The sequence below is a fragment of the Herpailurus yagouaroundi genome, unplaced genomic scaffold (genome assembly GCF_014898765.1).
Source record: "Herpailurus yagouaroundi ecotype Mexico unplaced genomic scaffold, PumYag 198, whole genome shotgun sequence".
Classification (NCBI taxonomy): Eukaryota; Metazoa; Chordata; class Mammalia; order Carnivora; family Felidae; genus Herpailurus; species Herpailurus yagouaroundi.
Window position 1 is genome coordinate 8,531,882 of NW_024412429.1, and position 16,388 is coordinate 8,548,269.

The 16,388-nt window shown below is 43.0% G+C and overlaps 1 protein-coding gene across 1 annotated transcript; it reads left to right on the plus strand.

Moving 5' to 3' along the window:
- The first annotated feature begins 434 nt into the window (after positions 1-434).
- Positions 435-13,407, plus strand: SOD2 (superoxide dismutase 2). Its single transcript, XM_040448736.1, has 5 exons — positions 435-980; positions 1,327-1,529; positions 5,979-6,095; positions 7,808-7,987; positions 10,494-13,407. The coding sequence occupies exons 1-5, from the start codon at positions 958-960 to the stop codon at positions 10,637-10,639; spliced, it is 669 nt and encodes a 222-aa protein (XP_040304670.1). The 5' UTR covers positions 435-957; the 3' UTR covers positions 10,640-13,407.
- The last annotated feature ends 2,981 nt before the right edge of the window (positions 13,408-16,388 follow it).

The window sequence follows — 16,388 nt, forward strand, 5'->3', positions numbered from 1 at the left end:
AAGAAACAGCACGAAAGAATCCTTCCTCTTGTACTTTTTAAAATACTCTCCGGAGCAGTTGGTTCATGGAAGTCATCCCCAACACACACACTCAGGACCTGACTGCTAAGGCTTAGTAATCAAGAAAGTATGGACTTTCGGTTCTAATCCGCTATTTTACTTATTAACTGTGTGCTCAGGGCAACCTGCTAAAATTTAGTGAGCTCATTACTGTCGCCTGGGGTCACCCAGGAGTGAAATAAAGATCAATGTATATAAACACTGCTGCGTAGTCCCTGGCACATCGTGTTTAGTAACACTATTATCAGACGGCCCTGGGCTTGGCTCCGGCCCGAAGGTCAAGTCCATTAGAAAAGCAAGGTCACTCCTGGCAGTGGTTAGAGGAGCATTGTTGCTACACCTTACCAGCGCCCAGGACCCTCCTCACTGAGGGATCCTGGCCCGCTAGGGCGCGCCAAGCCAGCTCAGGGAAACCGCAGCTTTCGCTCCGAGGAGGCGGCCGGACCGCAGGCCGACCCCGGCGTGCCGGCAGCAGCGAAGAGGCGGGGAAGCACCGGCCCCACCAGCCAAGGCCCTCCCCGCGGACCTCCGAGGGGGCGGGGCTTCAGGTCGTACCATCTTACACCGTGGAGGGGGGGGGAAGCATGGCCTTTCTTTTGGCCACACGCACAGAAGCGGGCAGGTGAGCGCTGCGGTTCTTCTGACTCCCTGAATAAGGTCCCTCATGTGCCTCTTTCTCGGGTCCCCTGGGCCCCCAAAGGGGGCGGGCTGGCGCAGGCAGCAGAGACGGCGCGCTGCGCGTCCCCCACCTCCGGTGTGGGAGCGGCGGGCGCAGGGGGCGGAGCCCGTGGAGGACGGCGGTGTCCTTGCGGCGCCGCGGGGGACGCGGGTCAGTGTACGCCGGTGGGTCGGCGCGGTGACTCGAATTCAGGGAAGCGGCTAGCGGGATCGCTCACTATGTTGTCCCGGGCAGCGCTCAGGTGAGGCGCCCGAGCGGCGCGTAGCAGCGGGGACGGGTCACGGCCCCGAGGGCGAGGGGTGCGGGCGGCCTCCTCCAGCGGCCCCGCTCCCTCCGTACCCGCGCTGGCGCGGCGGCTCCCGGGTACCTACGGGGACGCGGCGTGGCGGGGACGCCGCGGGCGTCCCTGCCAGAGGGCAGGTGGCCTCTGAGCGCATCCGGGTGCTGCCGCGGCGCCGTTTAATGCTTCAGAGAATGTGGAGGGCGAGCGAGCAAGCGATAGAAAGGCCCGGATGCCCTGGGACGTCCACAGCCCTGTCTGCGTAGACACGTGAGCGAATCGGTGTGTGTGTCTGCTCTCTTTCCAGCTCGAGCAGGACGCTGGTGCCGGCGCTGGGGGCTCTGGGTTCCAGGCAGAAGCACAGCCTCCCCGACTTGCCGTACGATTATGGCGCCCTGGAGCCTCACATCAACGCCCAGATCATGCAGCTGCACCACAGCAAGCACCACGCGACCTACGTGAACAACCTGAACGTCCTCGAGGAGCGGTATCGAGAGGCGCTGGAGAAGGGTAGGTGCCAGGCCGCCCGCCGGTGAGAAACCGCGCGGGGAAACGTGACGGCGACGCGGTGCCCCTCAGTTCCGTGGGGCCGCTCCACGCGCTCTTGAACCCAACCAGGGGTCAGACTTCACAAGGAAGGTGCCCATTTTGTGGGAAACTGAACAGGCTTGTGGTTATTTACTAATACTTTAGAATTCAGCGTAACACTATCATATGGACGTCACACTTTAGTTTTTAAAGAGCTCAGTCGACAAAACCAGTCGTGTGTGGACTTTGTGGGTCTGGGTCTGGGGATGTGTACGAAAATGCCGTGTTTTAATGTCTCTGTACAAAATAGTATTGCACTTTTCAGTCTATCGATCAGTGGCTTGCAGGAGGAAAATAATTGTATGTATTGCTTAATACGCTACACAGTTCAAAACGTAATTTTTTTCTTAAGCATATTTTTGATGACGTCCAGCCCTCTGAAATTTGTTGGGTAAATTTCAGACAGTGGCAGCTTGTTGAATGGGGGCATCTAGCGGGAAAGTGTAGTATTTCAGCCCGGTTGTGGATGAAGTAATTGGCTAAACAGAAACAAGAGGAAATTGCCACATTCTGGAAGATTTGTGACAGGAACCTGGAGCATGGGGAAAAAGTTTGGTACTTGTTCGGGAAAAGGTTCGGGGTTTTAGAAAATAACAAATTCGGGAAAGATGTGGTAATGATGACAAGGTGGGGAATATCCCGATTGTGAAATTGTTTCCTGCGTGACAACATCTGACAACTTGAACCTTTCTTTTCAATATTTTAAAAACAACTTGAATTTCAATCCTTTCCTTGCGCAATCACATCTTTACTTGTGTAACAGAAGCTACTGAAAAAGCTTTACGTTATGTTGTGCTATGTTGCCTATAAGTTACTAAATACCTGCAGAGCTTTTTCTTTTATTTATTTAAAAAAAATATTTTAAAGACTATTGAAGGGTTAAACTTTGATGTTTGAAAATTTGGGGCAGTAATGTAAGTGAAATAACATCATTGATCTCATTATAAGGAAGTAAATAAATACTTTTCAAACAGAAGTATTTAACTTTTATTGTATTTTACAGGAAAAAAATGGAAACCAAAGAAAATGTTGAACTTAAGAAAAGTATTCTTAAAAGCAGATATTAAAGCCTCCCAAATTTCTGTTATCATCATTATTATTTTTTCATGCAAGCTCTATGCCCAATGTGGGGCTCAAACTCACAACCCTGAGATCAAGAATTCCATATTCTACCGACTAAGCCAGCTAGGTGCTCCCCAAATTTCTATTAAAACTTAAAAATGATTAAACTTTAAGAGATTGCAATTATTAAGCTAGTTTTTAATAAGCATGTTTCTTTCCCATTAGAAAAATTTAGTTACTGTTGATTTATTAGAAAACAATATAGGGGCTCTTGCATGGCTCAGTTGGTTGAGCATCTGACTCTTGATTTTGGCTTGAGTCATGATCCCAGGGTTGTGGAATCAAGCCCTGTGTTGGGCTCCAGACTGAGCATGGAGCCTACTTGGGATTCTCTCTCCCTCTGACCCTCTCCCCCTGAGCCTCTCCCCCATTTGGGCTCTTTTCTCTAAAACTAAAACTATACGCGCGTGCACACACACACACGTGTTTATATATGTATATATGCATGTATATGTGTATGTGTATGTATGTATGCATGTATATAAATATATATAAAACGTGTGTGCGCGTGTATACACATGTGTATGTATATGTATATAGAAATATATAAACATACAAACATTTATATTTAGGATGACTTTCCTAGAATAATTACTAAGACACTGATCTGTAAGAAAATTATTTTGGAAACATAACAACAACAACAACAACAACGAGAGGTTGGCATCTTAAAACAGCTCTCCAAGATTATCTGTGTATTCTGGTATCACTCGGCCCTCTCCTCCTTTCTGAGATGTGCCCAAAGAGCAGATTAGAGAACCTTTTCTATCATGTAAACTCCCTAAGCACAGAGTCCTCAGTGGTTCTATGTATCTTCCACTTTGCCTCTTAATGTCTGGTGAATAATAAGCACTCAGGACTTCTTTTTTTTTTTTTTTTTAATTTTTTTTTTTAACATTTATTTATTTTTGAGACAGAGACAGAGCATGAACGGGGGAGGGTCAGAGAGAGGGAGACACAGAATCTGAAACAGGCTCCAGGCTCTGAGCTGTCAGCACAGAGCCCGATGCGGGGCTCGAACTCACGGACTGCGAGATCATGACCTGAGGTGAAGTCGGCCGCTTAACCGACTGAGCCACCCAGGCGTCCCATAAGCACTCAGGACTTCTTGAACAAGGGAATTCCCATTTTTCCTAAGAGTTAATCTTAGTTTCTTGAAGGCCTGGAAAAGAATATTTTATTTTGCCTACTTGTTCAGCAAGGTAGAAAAAGTCTTCAAATGTGACTTTTTTTTTTTAAGTACAGATAGCAGAGAATTAATTTTTCTTCCATAAAAGCTACATTTAACATATTCAATTATCTAGTCAATCAACAAACATTCATCAAGTGCCTGGTATGTAGGAGGCAATCTAGCAGCCCCTGGGATACAGCAGTGCAAAGAATTCCTTGTTGTTATTGGAGCTTTCATTCTGGTGGGGAGACAGATGAATGAGTAAATAAATATGTAGTATGCCAGGGGTCTTAAGTCCTCTCGAGCAAAACAGGTTGGGGAAGTGGTGGGGAAGTGCCCATTTTCTCTTGTGGTTTGAAAAGGCTTCCCTGATGAGGGTGACGTTTCAGTGGAGGCCTGAAGGAGAGATGTGGGAACAAACCACGAGCCTATCTTCAGGAAGGGTGTTCCGGGACGGGCAGCCGCCATCAGTGGAAGCTGTAAGCTGGGCGCATGCCGAGCCCCTGTTGTACGTGCAGGGAAACCAGTGTGGCCAGAGCTGGGCCAGCGAGGAGACACAGAGGATCAGATGATTTGCCCCTCTGAAGCCAGTTGTAGGGACTTGGGGTTCATCGAGTGAGAGGAACAGCCTTTGGAGGGGTCTGGCTCAAGGATGCTGCACTCACTTTGGGGTGTAGAGGAGCCCTCCGGCCACTATTGGGAACAGAGTGTGGGGGGCACATGTGGAAGCCGGAGACCAGGGCGGGGTGGTGGCTCAGATGCAGGCAGGTGACGCTGCTGGTCTGTACCACAGGTTAGCAAGAGGGGGTCAGATTCTGGATCTTTTTTTTTTTTTTTTTTTTAATTTTTTTTTTTTAATGTTTGTTTATTTCTGAGGCAGAGAGAGACAGAGCATGAGTGGGGGAGGGTCAGAGAGAGAGGGAGACACAGAATCAGAAGCAGGCTCCAGGCTCTGAGCTGGCAGCACAGAGCCCGACGCGGGGCTCGAACTCACGGACCGTGAGATCATGACCTCAGCCGAAGTCGGTCGCTCAACCAACAGAGCCACCCAGGGGCCCCATGGATCTTTTTTAAAGGGAGAGCTGGCCTTGCTGGTGAGTATGTTGGTGGGCTATATGTGAGGAAAGGAGTAAGGAGTAAGAAGGGACAAGTTATCAGAAATGCCCTGTGAAAAATAGCTGGCACTTGCCGTGATGAGGAAGGCCATTGGAGAGTAACTTTGGGATTGAAATTCTCGAGTTCAGTTTTGAATATGCTGAATTTTTTGTTAATGTAACATTGAACTGTTTTCCAATGAATAGTTGTCTATCTAGAAAATGAGAGCTGAAAATGTACCATTTAAAAAAGAAAAGTCTATTTACTTGTTTATTTTAAGTAATCTCTACCTCCAACGAGGGGCTCAAACTTACAACCCTGAGACCCAAGAGTTACATGCTCTACCGACTGAGCCAGCCAGGCACCCCTGAAAATTTACTATTTAGTCTGTGAAAGCACACATTTCAACCTTCCACTATTTTCTATTGTTCTCTTTGTTATTGCTGAAATGTTTTTTTTATAATTTTTTTTTTTTTTCATTTTAGAGAAAGTGAGTGGGGGAGTGGCAGAGAGAGAGAGAGACTTAAGGATCTTAAGCAGGAGCCACACTGAGCTTCGGACACGGGGCTCGATCCTATGACCCTGGGATCATGCCCTGAGCTAAAATCAAGAGTCAGATGCTCAACTGACTGAGCCATCCAGGCGCCTCTGAAATCTTTTCTATCCAAGAAAACTTTCACTTCTTTGAAGCTCAGGAAAGAATTTTCTACTAGCTTTGCCCCTGATGCCGGACCTCTCATTAGTTGTTCACGTTACTAATTGAAATTGAAAATCCACTGGAACAAATAATTTTTAAGTAAATCTTTTTTTTTTTTTTTTTTTTTTTTTTTGTAGAATCTTGAAATTGTGGGATTTTAGGACCTATAGGGATGTTACAGATAAGCAAGTACAATTACCTGATGTTTTACAAAGAGAGCAAATGGCGCATAGAACGTTTGAGAAGAAAGAATTTTAAAGAATATGTTTGCATCTTTACATTTCAGGTGATGTTACAACTCAGGTAGCTCTTCAGCCTGGGCTGAAGTTCAATGGTGGAGGCCATATCAATCATTCCATCTTCTGGACGAACCTGAGCCCTAAGGGTGGTGGAGAGCCCAAAGGTTGGTAGATATTGGTGCAGTCTTAGCTACATTTGTGCATGATAGGAATGGCTGTTGCTTTTCTTACGTTAATTCTCTCTGGGGTGTCACAGTGGCATATTTTTCCTAGCAAGGAGTACAACAAAGGTGTGAATTTCAAAGGGACATATGTAGGAACGGAGAATATATTCAGGGAGTTATTGTGTCTTCAGATTTTATACACACATACACACACACACAGTGTCAGATATGGTGTCAACTTTTGTCAAAATGTACTGTATTTTACATTAGAACAAGACCAGGAAAGAGTTTTTAGAAGAAGTGAGTGCCCTGGGTGGGGTAAGACACTTGATCATTCTGTACTTCCTTCATCTGTAAGGTACAGGGATAATAATAGATCCGTTTTGAACATTAAGTAAGTTATCAGATGTAAAATGCTTCGAATAGTGCTTTTTGCTATTATTTTACTACTCTCCCCAGCTGATAAAGAGTCAGTTGTCCCAGGAAATTGGGTTTTCCAGGACACGTGCAGGTAGCAAGGGGAGTACAGAGCCAATGGCCTTGCTCACTCTGGCTGGTTTATGTGACTTACCGTGTCCTGCGTGGAGGCCCAGACGACTTTAATTAGCCTCCTCACCCCAGGGAAGGTATGGGGCATAAGTAGAGCTCTCCTTGTCCCTGGGCTTCTGGTGCACACCTTAAGTTTCTGTGGGTTTGTTCGTTTTTAATTGGTGTATGGTAAGCATCTCATGTACTTGTGATAAGCAGTCTCATTTGGAAGTAAAGGTGAATGGGGAAGTCAGCATGGGAAGCTGGACTTTTTTTTTTTTTTTTTTTCTGAGTTAGGTGTGGAGGCGGTGATGTGATACTGTTGACGTTTGGTGAGTTAGCAGAATGTCAGATATGCCCATATTCAGCCAGTGGTACTTTGCCAGTTTGGGTTGTCTGTACCACTTTATTCTGTCATTTGTGCTTATAATAGATAATTACTTTTATTTTTGAATTTTTAATTTTTTTAAGTAGGCTCCAATTGCGGGGCTTGAACTCACGATCCTAAGATCAAGACCTGGGCTGAGATCAAGAGTCAGACACTTAAATGACTGAGCCACCCAGGCACGACGATAATTACTTTTAACTCAGTGGGATAAGAGAAGTGATATTTTTAGCCTACTTGATTTAGTTGACGTGCTCCATCTAGAATTATATTCTACATTGCCAGAGAATAAAAGGGCTGTAGCTCTTACAGTGTACCCTCAGTTCGGTGATAAAAGACAAAATTACTCTTCTTAAAATTATATAATTGTGATAAGAAAGATCTCAGCTGCCGTGGGGAAGAACCAAATAACAGCCATAAAATTTTACTGTTCCCAAATCGAGACAGAGTAGGTAGGGTAGAAATCAAAGTAAAAGTTTTCTGTAAGAGGGGGGGAGAAGCTAATGAAAAAATTACTCCTTTTCTGATGGAAATAGCACAGCGAAGGAAGAACTTGCTCTAACTTGGTTCAGTAATAAACATGTGAATTAAAATCGTGAGATCTTGTGATGCCAGTGTGAGGGCAGGAGTAACAGTGCTAACTAGGCTCACTGGGTTATGTTACATCTTCCCTATGAGGTCGTCCAGTTGTTTCTGGTGCCATATGACAAGAATATTTTAATATACGGAATAGAATTCTTGATTGTAATTGTTGCAGTCTGTTCACTTGTGGGTATTTTTGGATTTGTTTTTTAAATAGGGGAATTGCTGGAAGCCATCAAACGTGATTTTGGTTCCTTCGACAAATTTAAAGAGAAGCTGACCACTGTATCTGTTGGTGTCCAAGGCTCAGGTTGGGGTTGGCTTGGTTTCAATAAGGAACAGGGACGCTTGCAGATTGCTGCTTGTTTTAACCAGGATCCCCTGGAAGGAACAACAGGTTAGCTTTGAAAATTATTTCACATTCATTAGTGGGAAATGATTCACTGTAAAGCATTTACCTTGAAATAGGGAACACGAGCAGCGGTTAAACCTATCGTGAGCATGTACTAAATCTTAACAGATGATACCCAGAGCCTCGTGTAAGCAGAAATGCTCTAAAAGTCCTTGATGTTTTGTAACATTAGCACATGTAATTTTACAGATACATTAACAAAAAATGTTTTTTTTTATCAAAACATTTTTTTAATGTTTATTTATTTTTGAAGGAGAGAGAGACAGAGTGTGAGTGGTGGTGGGGGGTGGGGGGCAGGGAGAGAGGGAGACACAGAATCCGAAGCAGGCTCCAGGCTCCGAGCTGTCAGCACAGAGCCCGATGTGGGGCTGGAACCCACAGACCACGAGATCATGACCTGAGCTGAAGTCGGACGTTCAACCGACTGAGCCACCCAGACCCCAGGTGCCCCTAACAAAAAATGTTTTAAACATAAACTCTGCTTCATTGGACAGAATTCATGTCAGTGTACATAATTGCATGCACTGAAGTTGGATAAACACCACAAAAGAGGAAAAGACCTATAAGCTGAGTCCAACTTCAGCCCTGGGACGCAGCCTGTCTGCTGAGCACCTGTGGTCAAACTGGGACTAGAGCTCAGGTTTCCAGACTTCTGCCTTTTGGGGGATTTGGTCCAGGAAAATATTTGGCTTAGAGGCTCCAGGCTGGCTTCACCAATTCCTTTTTTATGTTGAGCCAGATTGAATTAGAATGTCTTTAGGAGATAGTCCTGAGACATTGATCTTCAGATGTAATGCACCTACAGTGATGTCTTTTTTGTTTTTTAATTTATTTTTTAATGTTTATTTATTTTTGAGAGAGGGAGACACAGAATACGAAGCAGGCTCCAGGCTCTGAGCTGTCAGCACAGAGCCTGATGCAAGGCTTGAACCCACAAACCGTGAGATCATGACCTGAGCTGAAGTCAGACGTTTAACTCACTGAGCCACCCAGGCACCCCAAGACCTACAGTGACATCTTAATGGCAATCAGAAGTAGTTCTCAGCCACGTTTTCTTTTCTTTACTTTTTTTTTTTAAAGATACTTAACTTATTTAGGTTTATTTATTTTGAGAGAGAGAGAGAGAGAGGGGCGGAGAGAGAGGGAGGATCCCAAGCAGGCTCCAAGCCTAGCACAGAGCCTGACGCGGGGCTGCATCTCACGACCACGAGATCATGACCTGGGCTAAAACCAAGAGTCTTGACGCTTAACCAGCCAAAGCACCCAGGCGCCTCTCAGCCACATTTTCTACCTCTACACACGTCTGCAGACTTGCTTACATGACTCACTTTCCTGGGTATATTCAGATTTAGCCAAAATCTGAACGGCTCTTTTGGGAAAGAGATGCCACAGAATTTGTAAAACCAACAGAAGATTTGTGAGCACCGACTAGAGAGTCGGGTATATCTTTGAAGGCACCTGGCCGAAAAGGCTAATTTCTAGGTAAATCCTGGCTACACCTGCTTCCCTTCCACTTGAAGAAAGCCCATTGGAATGAAAATAAGTGGAAGTCATGGCAATTTATGTAGGGGAGAAATCATTTATAAACTTTGTTACCTTAATTACTCATAATGAATGATGAATGACATAGCTCACCACTGATCAAGACCTACTGGTTGATCATTGTTTTCCTAGAGGAGGCTGTCATTCAGTTGGAGAGTTTTTGAAAATGAATGTTGCATAAATATAAGTAATTCTTTGCATGTACTATTTCATTTCTAAGAATTGTGTCTTTTTCTTTAGTCCTATTCAGTTTTCCTTGTTAACTGTTATTTCTATAAATGTCTCATAAATGCTTTGTATTCTCTAAGACTGACATTATTAGCCTTGGGAGCAGAGCAGTTTTCCTAAAACTCCCCTGACCGCTTGGGACCTTCGGAAGGTGCTCAACCACCCCATAAACATGGCATCCTTACCGATACCCCCAAGAATTGCCTCATGGATAGATTTGTTGGTATTTTAAGCATTGCTGTTAAAATACTGTACTTCATTTTCCCAAGTCTTTAAAAAATTTTTTGCTATTTGTCACGTTTTCTTCCAAAGAGTAAAGTTTAAGGGCGCCTGGGTGGCTCAGTCGATTAAGCATCCGACTTCAGCTCAGGTCATGATCTCCCAGTTTGTGAGTTTAAGACCTGCATGGGGCTCACTGCTGTCAGTACGGAGTCCACTTCGGATCCCCTGTCTCCCTTTCTCTCTGCCCTTCCCCCTACCTCTCTCTCACAAATAAATAAACATTAAAAAATTTTTTTCGAAGAGTAAAGCTTCAAATTTTTTATAGGGTATTTATTCTTAGGCAAATTTTCTGTCTGTAAAAGAAGCTGAAAAATGGATGGGAATTTTGCAAAGGGTAATTTGGGTAATTTGGTGTGCATAGGATAATCGAGAAGAGACAATAATATTTCAGATTGAAATTCACAGTTTTTGCTTTTTTTCCCCCTCTTCTTTCCAATAGGTCTTATTCCACTGCTGGGGATTGATGTGTGGGAGCATGCTTATTACCTTCAGTATAAAAATGTCAGACCGGATTATCTAAAAGCTATTTGGAATGTAATCAACTGGGAGAACGTAACTGAGAGATACATGGCTTGCAAAAAGTAAAACATCATTACACTGAGTAGAATAAGCTTTTTACGACTATTTTCATAGCAGTGCAGAGTACCGTAGTATACCAGTAAGCTGCTCTGTAGTAGCATTTCTTAACGTAGGTTCTTCAAGTATTTGATAAACATGATTTAATGCTATGAATTTCCTGTTTTCAAATTTTATTATTGGGCAATGGAAAACAGTAAGTGCTTTGTATGATTTAGTCTTGATTGACCATTTTCTTCAAGAGCTGAAATAGCTAGGAGGTTACAATTGTCATAAAGCCATCAAAAATATCTCAGCCCTTAGGGCCGCTGGAGAAGCCTTTTGACCCTATTGTATTGCAGTTGTAGAAAACCTGGTCCTTTGTCCCAGTTGTTTTATAGAAGATTAAATTTATTTCCCAAGGGAAACGTTCAGTGTTTCTATTGAAAACTGCTCTTTTTGTAAGTAATCTTCTGTCTACTAGTACTTCTGGTAGATATCACCCATTGGCCTTTAATTATTTTTGGTCACATGTTACACAGGGTTAACACCATTTTGTCTTTTAAAAAATATAACTTGATTGCTAGTTGAGAATTGCTTTATTATGACAAGGAAATAGTCGTGCATTTGAATTTTTCTGTTGGGAGAAATAGGAGGACTTGTGTGTGAAATTTTGTCATCAGACGGAAATATGTGTTGTGTACATGCTCAAAATGGGCAGATTCGGGCCTTGTTGATAAAATGAATGTTGGGAATGGGGCCACAGATCATTCTGGCGGGGCACTTGCCCCCGCCTTCCAGTCCTGTTCATGAGCATCGCTTGGGGTGGGGGGAACCAGCCTGAATCAGGTGCTGCCTGCCCACAGAGGCAAAGGAGTTGGTTTCTGGATGTGGTCAGCAGCGTGTCCCCATCCAGGAACATTTCTTTTCGAAGACTTGTTTTTGAGTTACTCTGTCATTTTTTATCTTTTCTTTTAAAAAATGTACAGTCACTATAGAAACTTTATATTGTTTAGTCCTTTCAGTAAAGGCAAACGATACCCATACTCCAGTGACCCAACATGTCAAATTATGTTCCTGGTTAGCTTTTGCAGGTGGGACTGTTTAAATGTAGCAGGGATCCTTTCTGTAATTTGGCTTAACATTGTCATGCATTCCATGTTTCATTATTTTCTTTATTTTCACTGGCTGTATAATTTATCAATTGGACACTTCCTAATTTATTTTACATTTCTGATACTGAATATTTCATTGGTTTCTAATTGTTACTTATTCAAATAATGTTGTGGTGAACAACCCACATAGGTTTTGCCTTCTATTGGAATATTTTTTCTATATAGGTTTTTTCTTAAACCTATTCAGTAACAGAATGTTTTTCCTAAGTTAGTGTTATTATTTTTTCCCTCAAAATTTATTCCATTTTTTTTTTTGGCTTGGAAAAATGGAGTAACTTAGCAGTTTCAATATTGAAGACTGAAGTTAAAAAAAATTTCAATTTAAGGCGCTTTTGTTTTAGAATTCAAGTAGAAAGTACTTAGGCTTTCTGAATTGTCAGCAGGGTTGATGAGACCAGTGGTAGCTCTTTGTGTGCCTCTGGATTGAAAACACTTTGGAGACAAAGATTGCCATGCTTTCTCCCACAGTAAAGTCACTTTCGTGGAGCACAGATGGGAGTCATGTGATTACTGCTTACATATATACATATATACACATGCATGCCTATATAGATATATACACACATATGTATGCACACACGTATATATAAACAAGGCAGTGACTCTGTTTAAATGGACCATGTAGAAAAGTAGAACTTTTTGAAAGATGGGCTTTTGAATATAGTCTGGCAGATCATGGTTTGTATTGAACTAACAAAGATACGCAGAGACTACTGATTCATACAGTGCCTTTTGACTTTTACTAAGCTTTAGCATTTCAAAAAAATTCAATGTTGAAATTTCTATGGGGCTCTATTTTTGCCTCGATTTTACGTTGAGGGAGTGAGCGACAGCACACTGTTCTCTAAGGTTTTGGTTTCTCCTCCCCATCAGATTTTAAGAGACTAAGGTAAATTACAGATAAAGATTTTAATCATCCAGTGGAAAATGAGACTTTAAGATTTTGTTTAGCCCGGTTTTTCATTGTGGAAATAAATAAAAAAAAAACAGCGGCTGCTTCTGAAATAAACCCGAGTGTTGTTCATCCAAGAGGGATTTTTGTGGCCGAATCAGCAGTGCCTGCTCTAGTTGTAAATGTGCTTCAAACGCCATAGCGTGATTAGTACTGAAGGACAACAGGACACAAGGCAAATACTGCCTGAGGTAGAATCTGCTGCTTGAACCATTGTGTAATAATTAAACTTTGATGTTGAGAAATTACAGTTTTACTGCACACCTCAAATTCATGATCTTAAAATGAGATTTGAGTTTCCGGTGAATACCTTTAAAAAAAGTACCACCGGAACCATAAAATTAAGATTGATTGGTGTTGTGAGTCCTCTCTCGAACTAAGTCTAAATACAAATTCTATTTCCTGTTTTGATTTCAGGGGAGCTACTGTTTGGGAAAGCTATTAGGTAAATGTTTTATAAATTACTGCTTCTCATTTTCAGTCATACCTAATGATTTTGGCAAGCTAATGTCCTGTTTCCTTAGGTACGCATCAAACCTGGCACACATCAGAAATCCTATAAAGTCCTGGATAGTTTTCATTTAATTAATCGATAGAGAAACACTTATTTTCCTATTGTAAGTGTGAAGCTTTTTGATTGTTAATAAAAGAATCTACCAACCATCAAAAAAGGTCTGCATTATGCATGTGTGTTAAAACATTAGTAATCCTGTAATGCTTTGTCATTTTTACTGGTTTTCTGTGGGAAAGGGATAGTAAATGTAAGTAGCATTTTAAGCATTCTTAAAACCCAGAAAGCATATGAACTCTCTCCAGTCATATCTGTAGTAACATCTGATAATAACATAGTGTTTTTATTTCATTTATTTTTTATTTTAGAGCATGAGTCAGGACAGGGGCAGAGTGGGGGGGGGGAGAGAATCTTTTTTTAAATTTTTTTTATTTTTTAAGGTTTATTTATTTTAGAGACAGAGTTCTAGTGGGGGAGGGGCAGAGAGAGAGGGAGACACAGAATCTGAAGCAGGCTCCAGGCTCTGAGCTGTCTGCACAGAGCCTGATGCGGGGCTCAAACTCATGAACCATGAGATCATGACCTGAGCAGAAGTCAGAGCAGCTTAACCAACTGAGGCACCCAGGTGCCCCGGAGAGAGTATCTTAAGCAGGCTCCTTGCTCAGTGTGGAGCCCAACACGGGGCTTGATCCCATGACCCTGGTGTCATGACCTGAGCCAAAATCAAGAGTCAGATGCTCAACCAACTGAGCCACCCAGGCGCCCCAACAGCATAGTATTTTCTATGCTAAATTATAAAGTCGCAACATCTTTGAACACTAACCAGATGTAGAATATTGCCCTAACTACATACTACAGCACATCTTGTGATAATTGGCTGTTTACTTCTTTTTTTTCCATAAAATTCTGGGCTGGTGATATTTTATCCACTCTCGTATTGGGTATGAGCTTACCTCATGAATCTTTCCCTGGACTGTTTGAAGGATAATCTTGGAAAGGGAAGTGAGGTGCACCTGTGTTGGGTGAAGTCTCTGCTCTTCTGTGTGTGCTTGAGAACAGGTGCAGTTCTCAAGATTCTTCTGGAACATATTAAAAAGACTAAGACCTCAGACTGTGGAAAGGAAAGGATGTGCGGTTCTGAGTCCCACTGTCGCTCTCAGTGCTCGTCTTGACACAGCGGTAATTCTAGCTTTGTCTCGGCCCCCGCTAAAGCACAAGCTCTGGGAAGGCCAGGGACAGAAGATTCTTGTTCATGTCTTTGCGACTCAGCACACAATTCTAGGCCCATTTTCAAATATTTTTGTTAAGTGGTGTGGAGGGGAGAGTGGGTGGTGGGCATTGAGGAGGGCACCTGTTGGGATGAGCACTGGGTGTTGTATGGAAACCAATTTATATATATATATATAAAAGTAATACAAAAATAAAGATCTTGGTGAAAAAAACCCCAAATGGTGTGATTTAATACAGGCCTCGTAAATACATGTATTTGCAAGGTTCAGGTCACCTCTGCAAGTTCACCTATCAAAACCCAGAAGGACGTTTGAAGGCAGAGCTGCTGTGACTGCGAAGGCCTTATGCTTGCTCCTCTCCCTGTCGCCTTTGCCCACGGCCCCGGGAGAACAATGAGTCAGGTCCCGGCAGGCCCGGGTCCCGGTCCTGGTGCTTTGACTCAGGTCAGCTGTGTGATACTGGTCAGCCTGCTGCTTTGGGTCCTGTCCCTCTGATGTGGAACGATGGGTTTGGAGAGAGCATCTTAGGTGCCAACTCTAGCATTTGAGGGATTTATCTGTGTACTGACCAGACTTCCGGTGGATGAATGAATACTGAGGATACGAAATGGTCGTGTCATTTGCAAAGGGCATCCATCCAGCTTATGTCCCTTGAACAAGGGTTCTCGGACAATAGAAGCATTGCTGGTGTTGTTCATTGTGGCTCCATCTTTCACCGGGGCTCAGGAAGGATGCCGGGAGGAAAAAAAAACAGCGAGTCTTTTAGCCTCTGGTCCCCACTAACATTTTTAAGTGGTATCAAAAGGAGCGGTTCACTTGGCTAAGCTGTCTCCTGAGTGCCAACTCGTATGAAGTGCACCTCAACTAAATTTGGGCTTTATTCCTTTTATCTCCCCTGGCCAGGAACAATGTGATTAATCTATCATTGATTAGGAATATGTTATTTTTCTTTTCTTTATCTGAGAGAGAGAGGGAGAAAGAGAGACAGCGTGAGTGGGGGAGGAGCACAGAGAGAGGGAGAGAGAGAATCCCAAGCAGGCTCCACACTGTCAGCACAGAGCCTGATGCAGCGCTCAAACCCACGAAGCCATGAGATCGTGCCCTGAGCCGAAACCAAGAGTCAGGCACTTAACCTGTGCCACCCAAGCGCCCCTGTTACTTCTCTATTGCCTTATTAGGAGATACTATCCTATATGCCATTGACTTGTGAAATTCTTCGTGAACCCGTGTTAAATTCTGGCAAAGATAAAAAAAAAAAAAAAAAAAAAATAAGGAGAGATCTTGGGGCTCGAACTCATGAACCGTGAGCTGATGACCTGAGCTGAAATAAAAAGTTGGACACCTAAATGACTAAGCCACCCAGGCGCCCCTCTTGAGGTTTTGGTTTTAGCAATTCTGACAGATGTGAGGTGATACTGTGGTTTTGATTTGCATTTCCTTGATGGTGAGTGATGTTGAGCATCTTTTCATGTGTCTGTTGGCCATCTGTATGTCTCCTTTGGGAAAATGTCTGTTCATGTCTTCTGCCCATTTTTTAATTGGACTGTGAGCTTTTTGGGTATTGAATTGTATAAGTTCTTTATATATTTTGGATACTAACCTTTTATTGGATATGCCATTTGCAAATATCTTCTCTCGGTAGGTTGTCTTGTAGTTTTGTTGATTATTTCCTTTGCTGTGCAGAAGTTTTTATTTTGATGAAGTCCCAATAGTTTATTTTTGCTTTTGTTTCCCTTGCCTCAGGAGACATATTTATAAAGAGGTTGCTATGGCTGATGTCAGAGAAATTACTGCCTGATGTCTCTTGTAAGATTTTTAAGATTTCAGGTCTCACATTTAGGTCCTTAATCCACTCTGAGTTTATTTTTGTGTGTGATGTAAGAAAGTGGTCCAGTTTCATTCTTTTGCATGT

Bases quoted from the DNA above. Each gene is read 5' to 3' on its own strand.
- SOD2 (XM_040448736.1), top strand. From the start codon at position 958: ATGTTGTCCCGGGCAGCGCTCAG. The intron at 1,530-5,978 runs GTAGGTGCCAGG...TTTACATTTCAG, and splicing joins TCGAGAGGCGCTGGAGAAGG to GTGATGTTACAACTCAGGTA. The intron at 7,988-10,493 runs GTTAGCTTTGAA...TCTTTCCAATAG, and splicing joins TCCCCTGGAAGGAACAACAG to GTCTTATTCCACTGCTGGGG.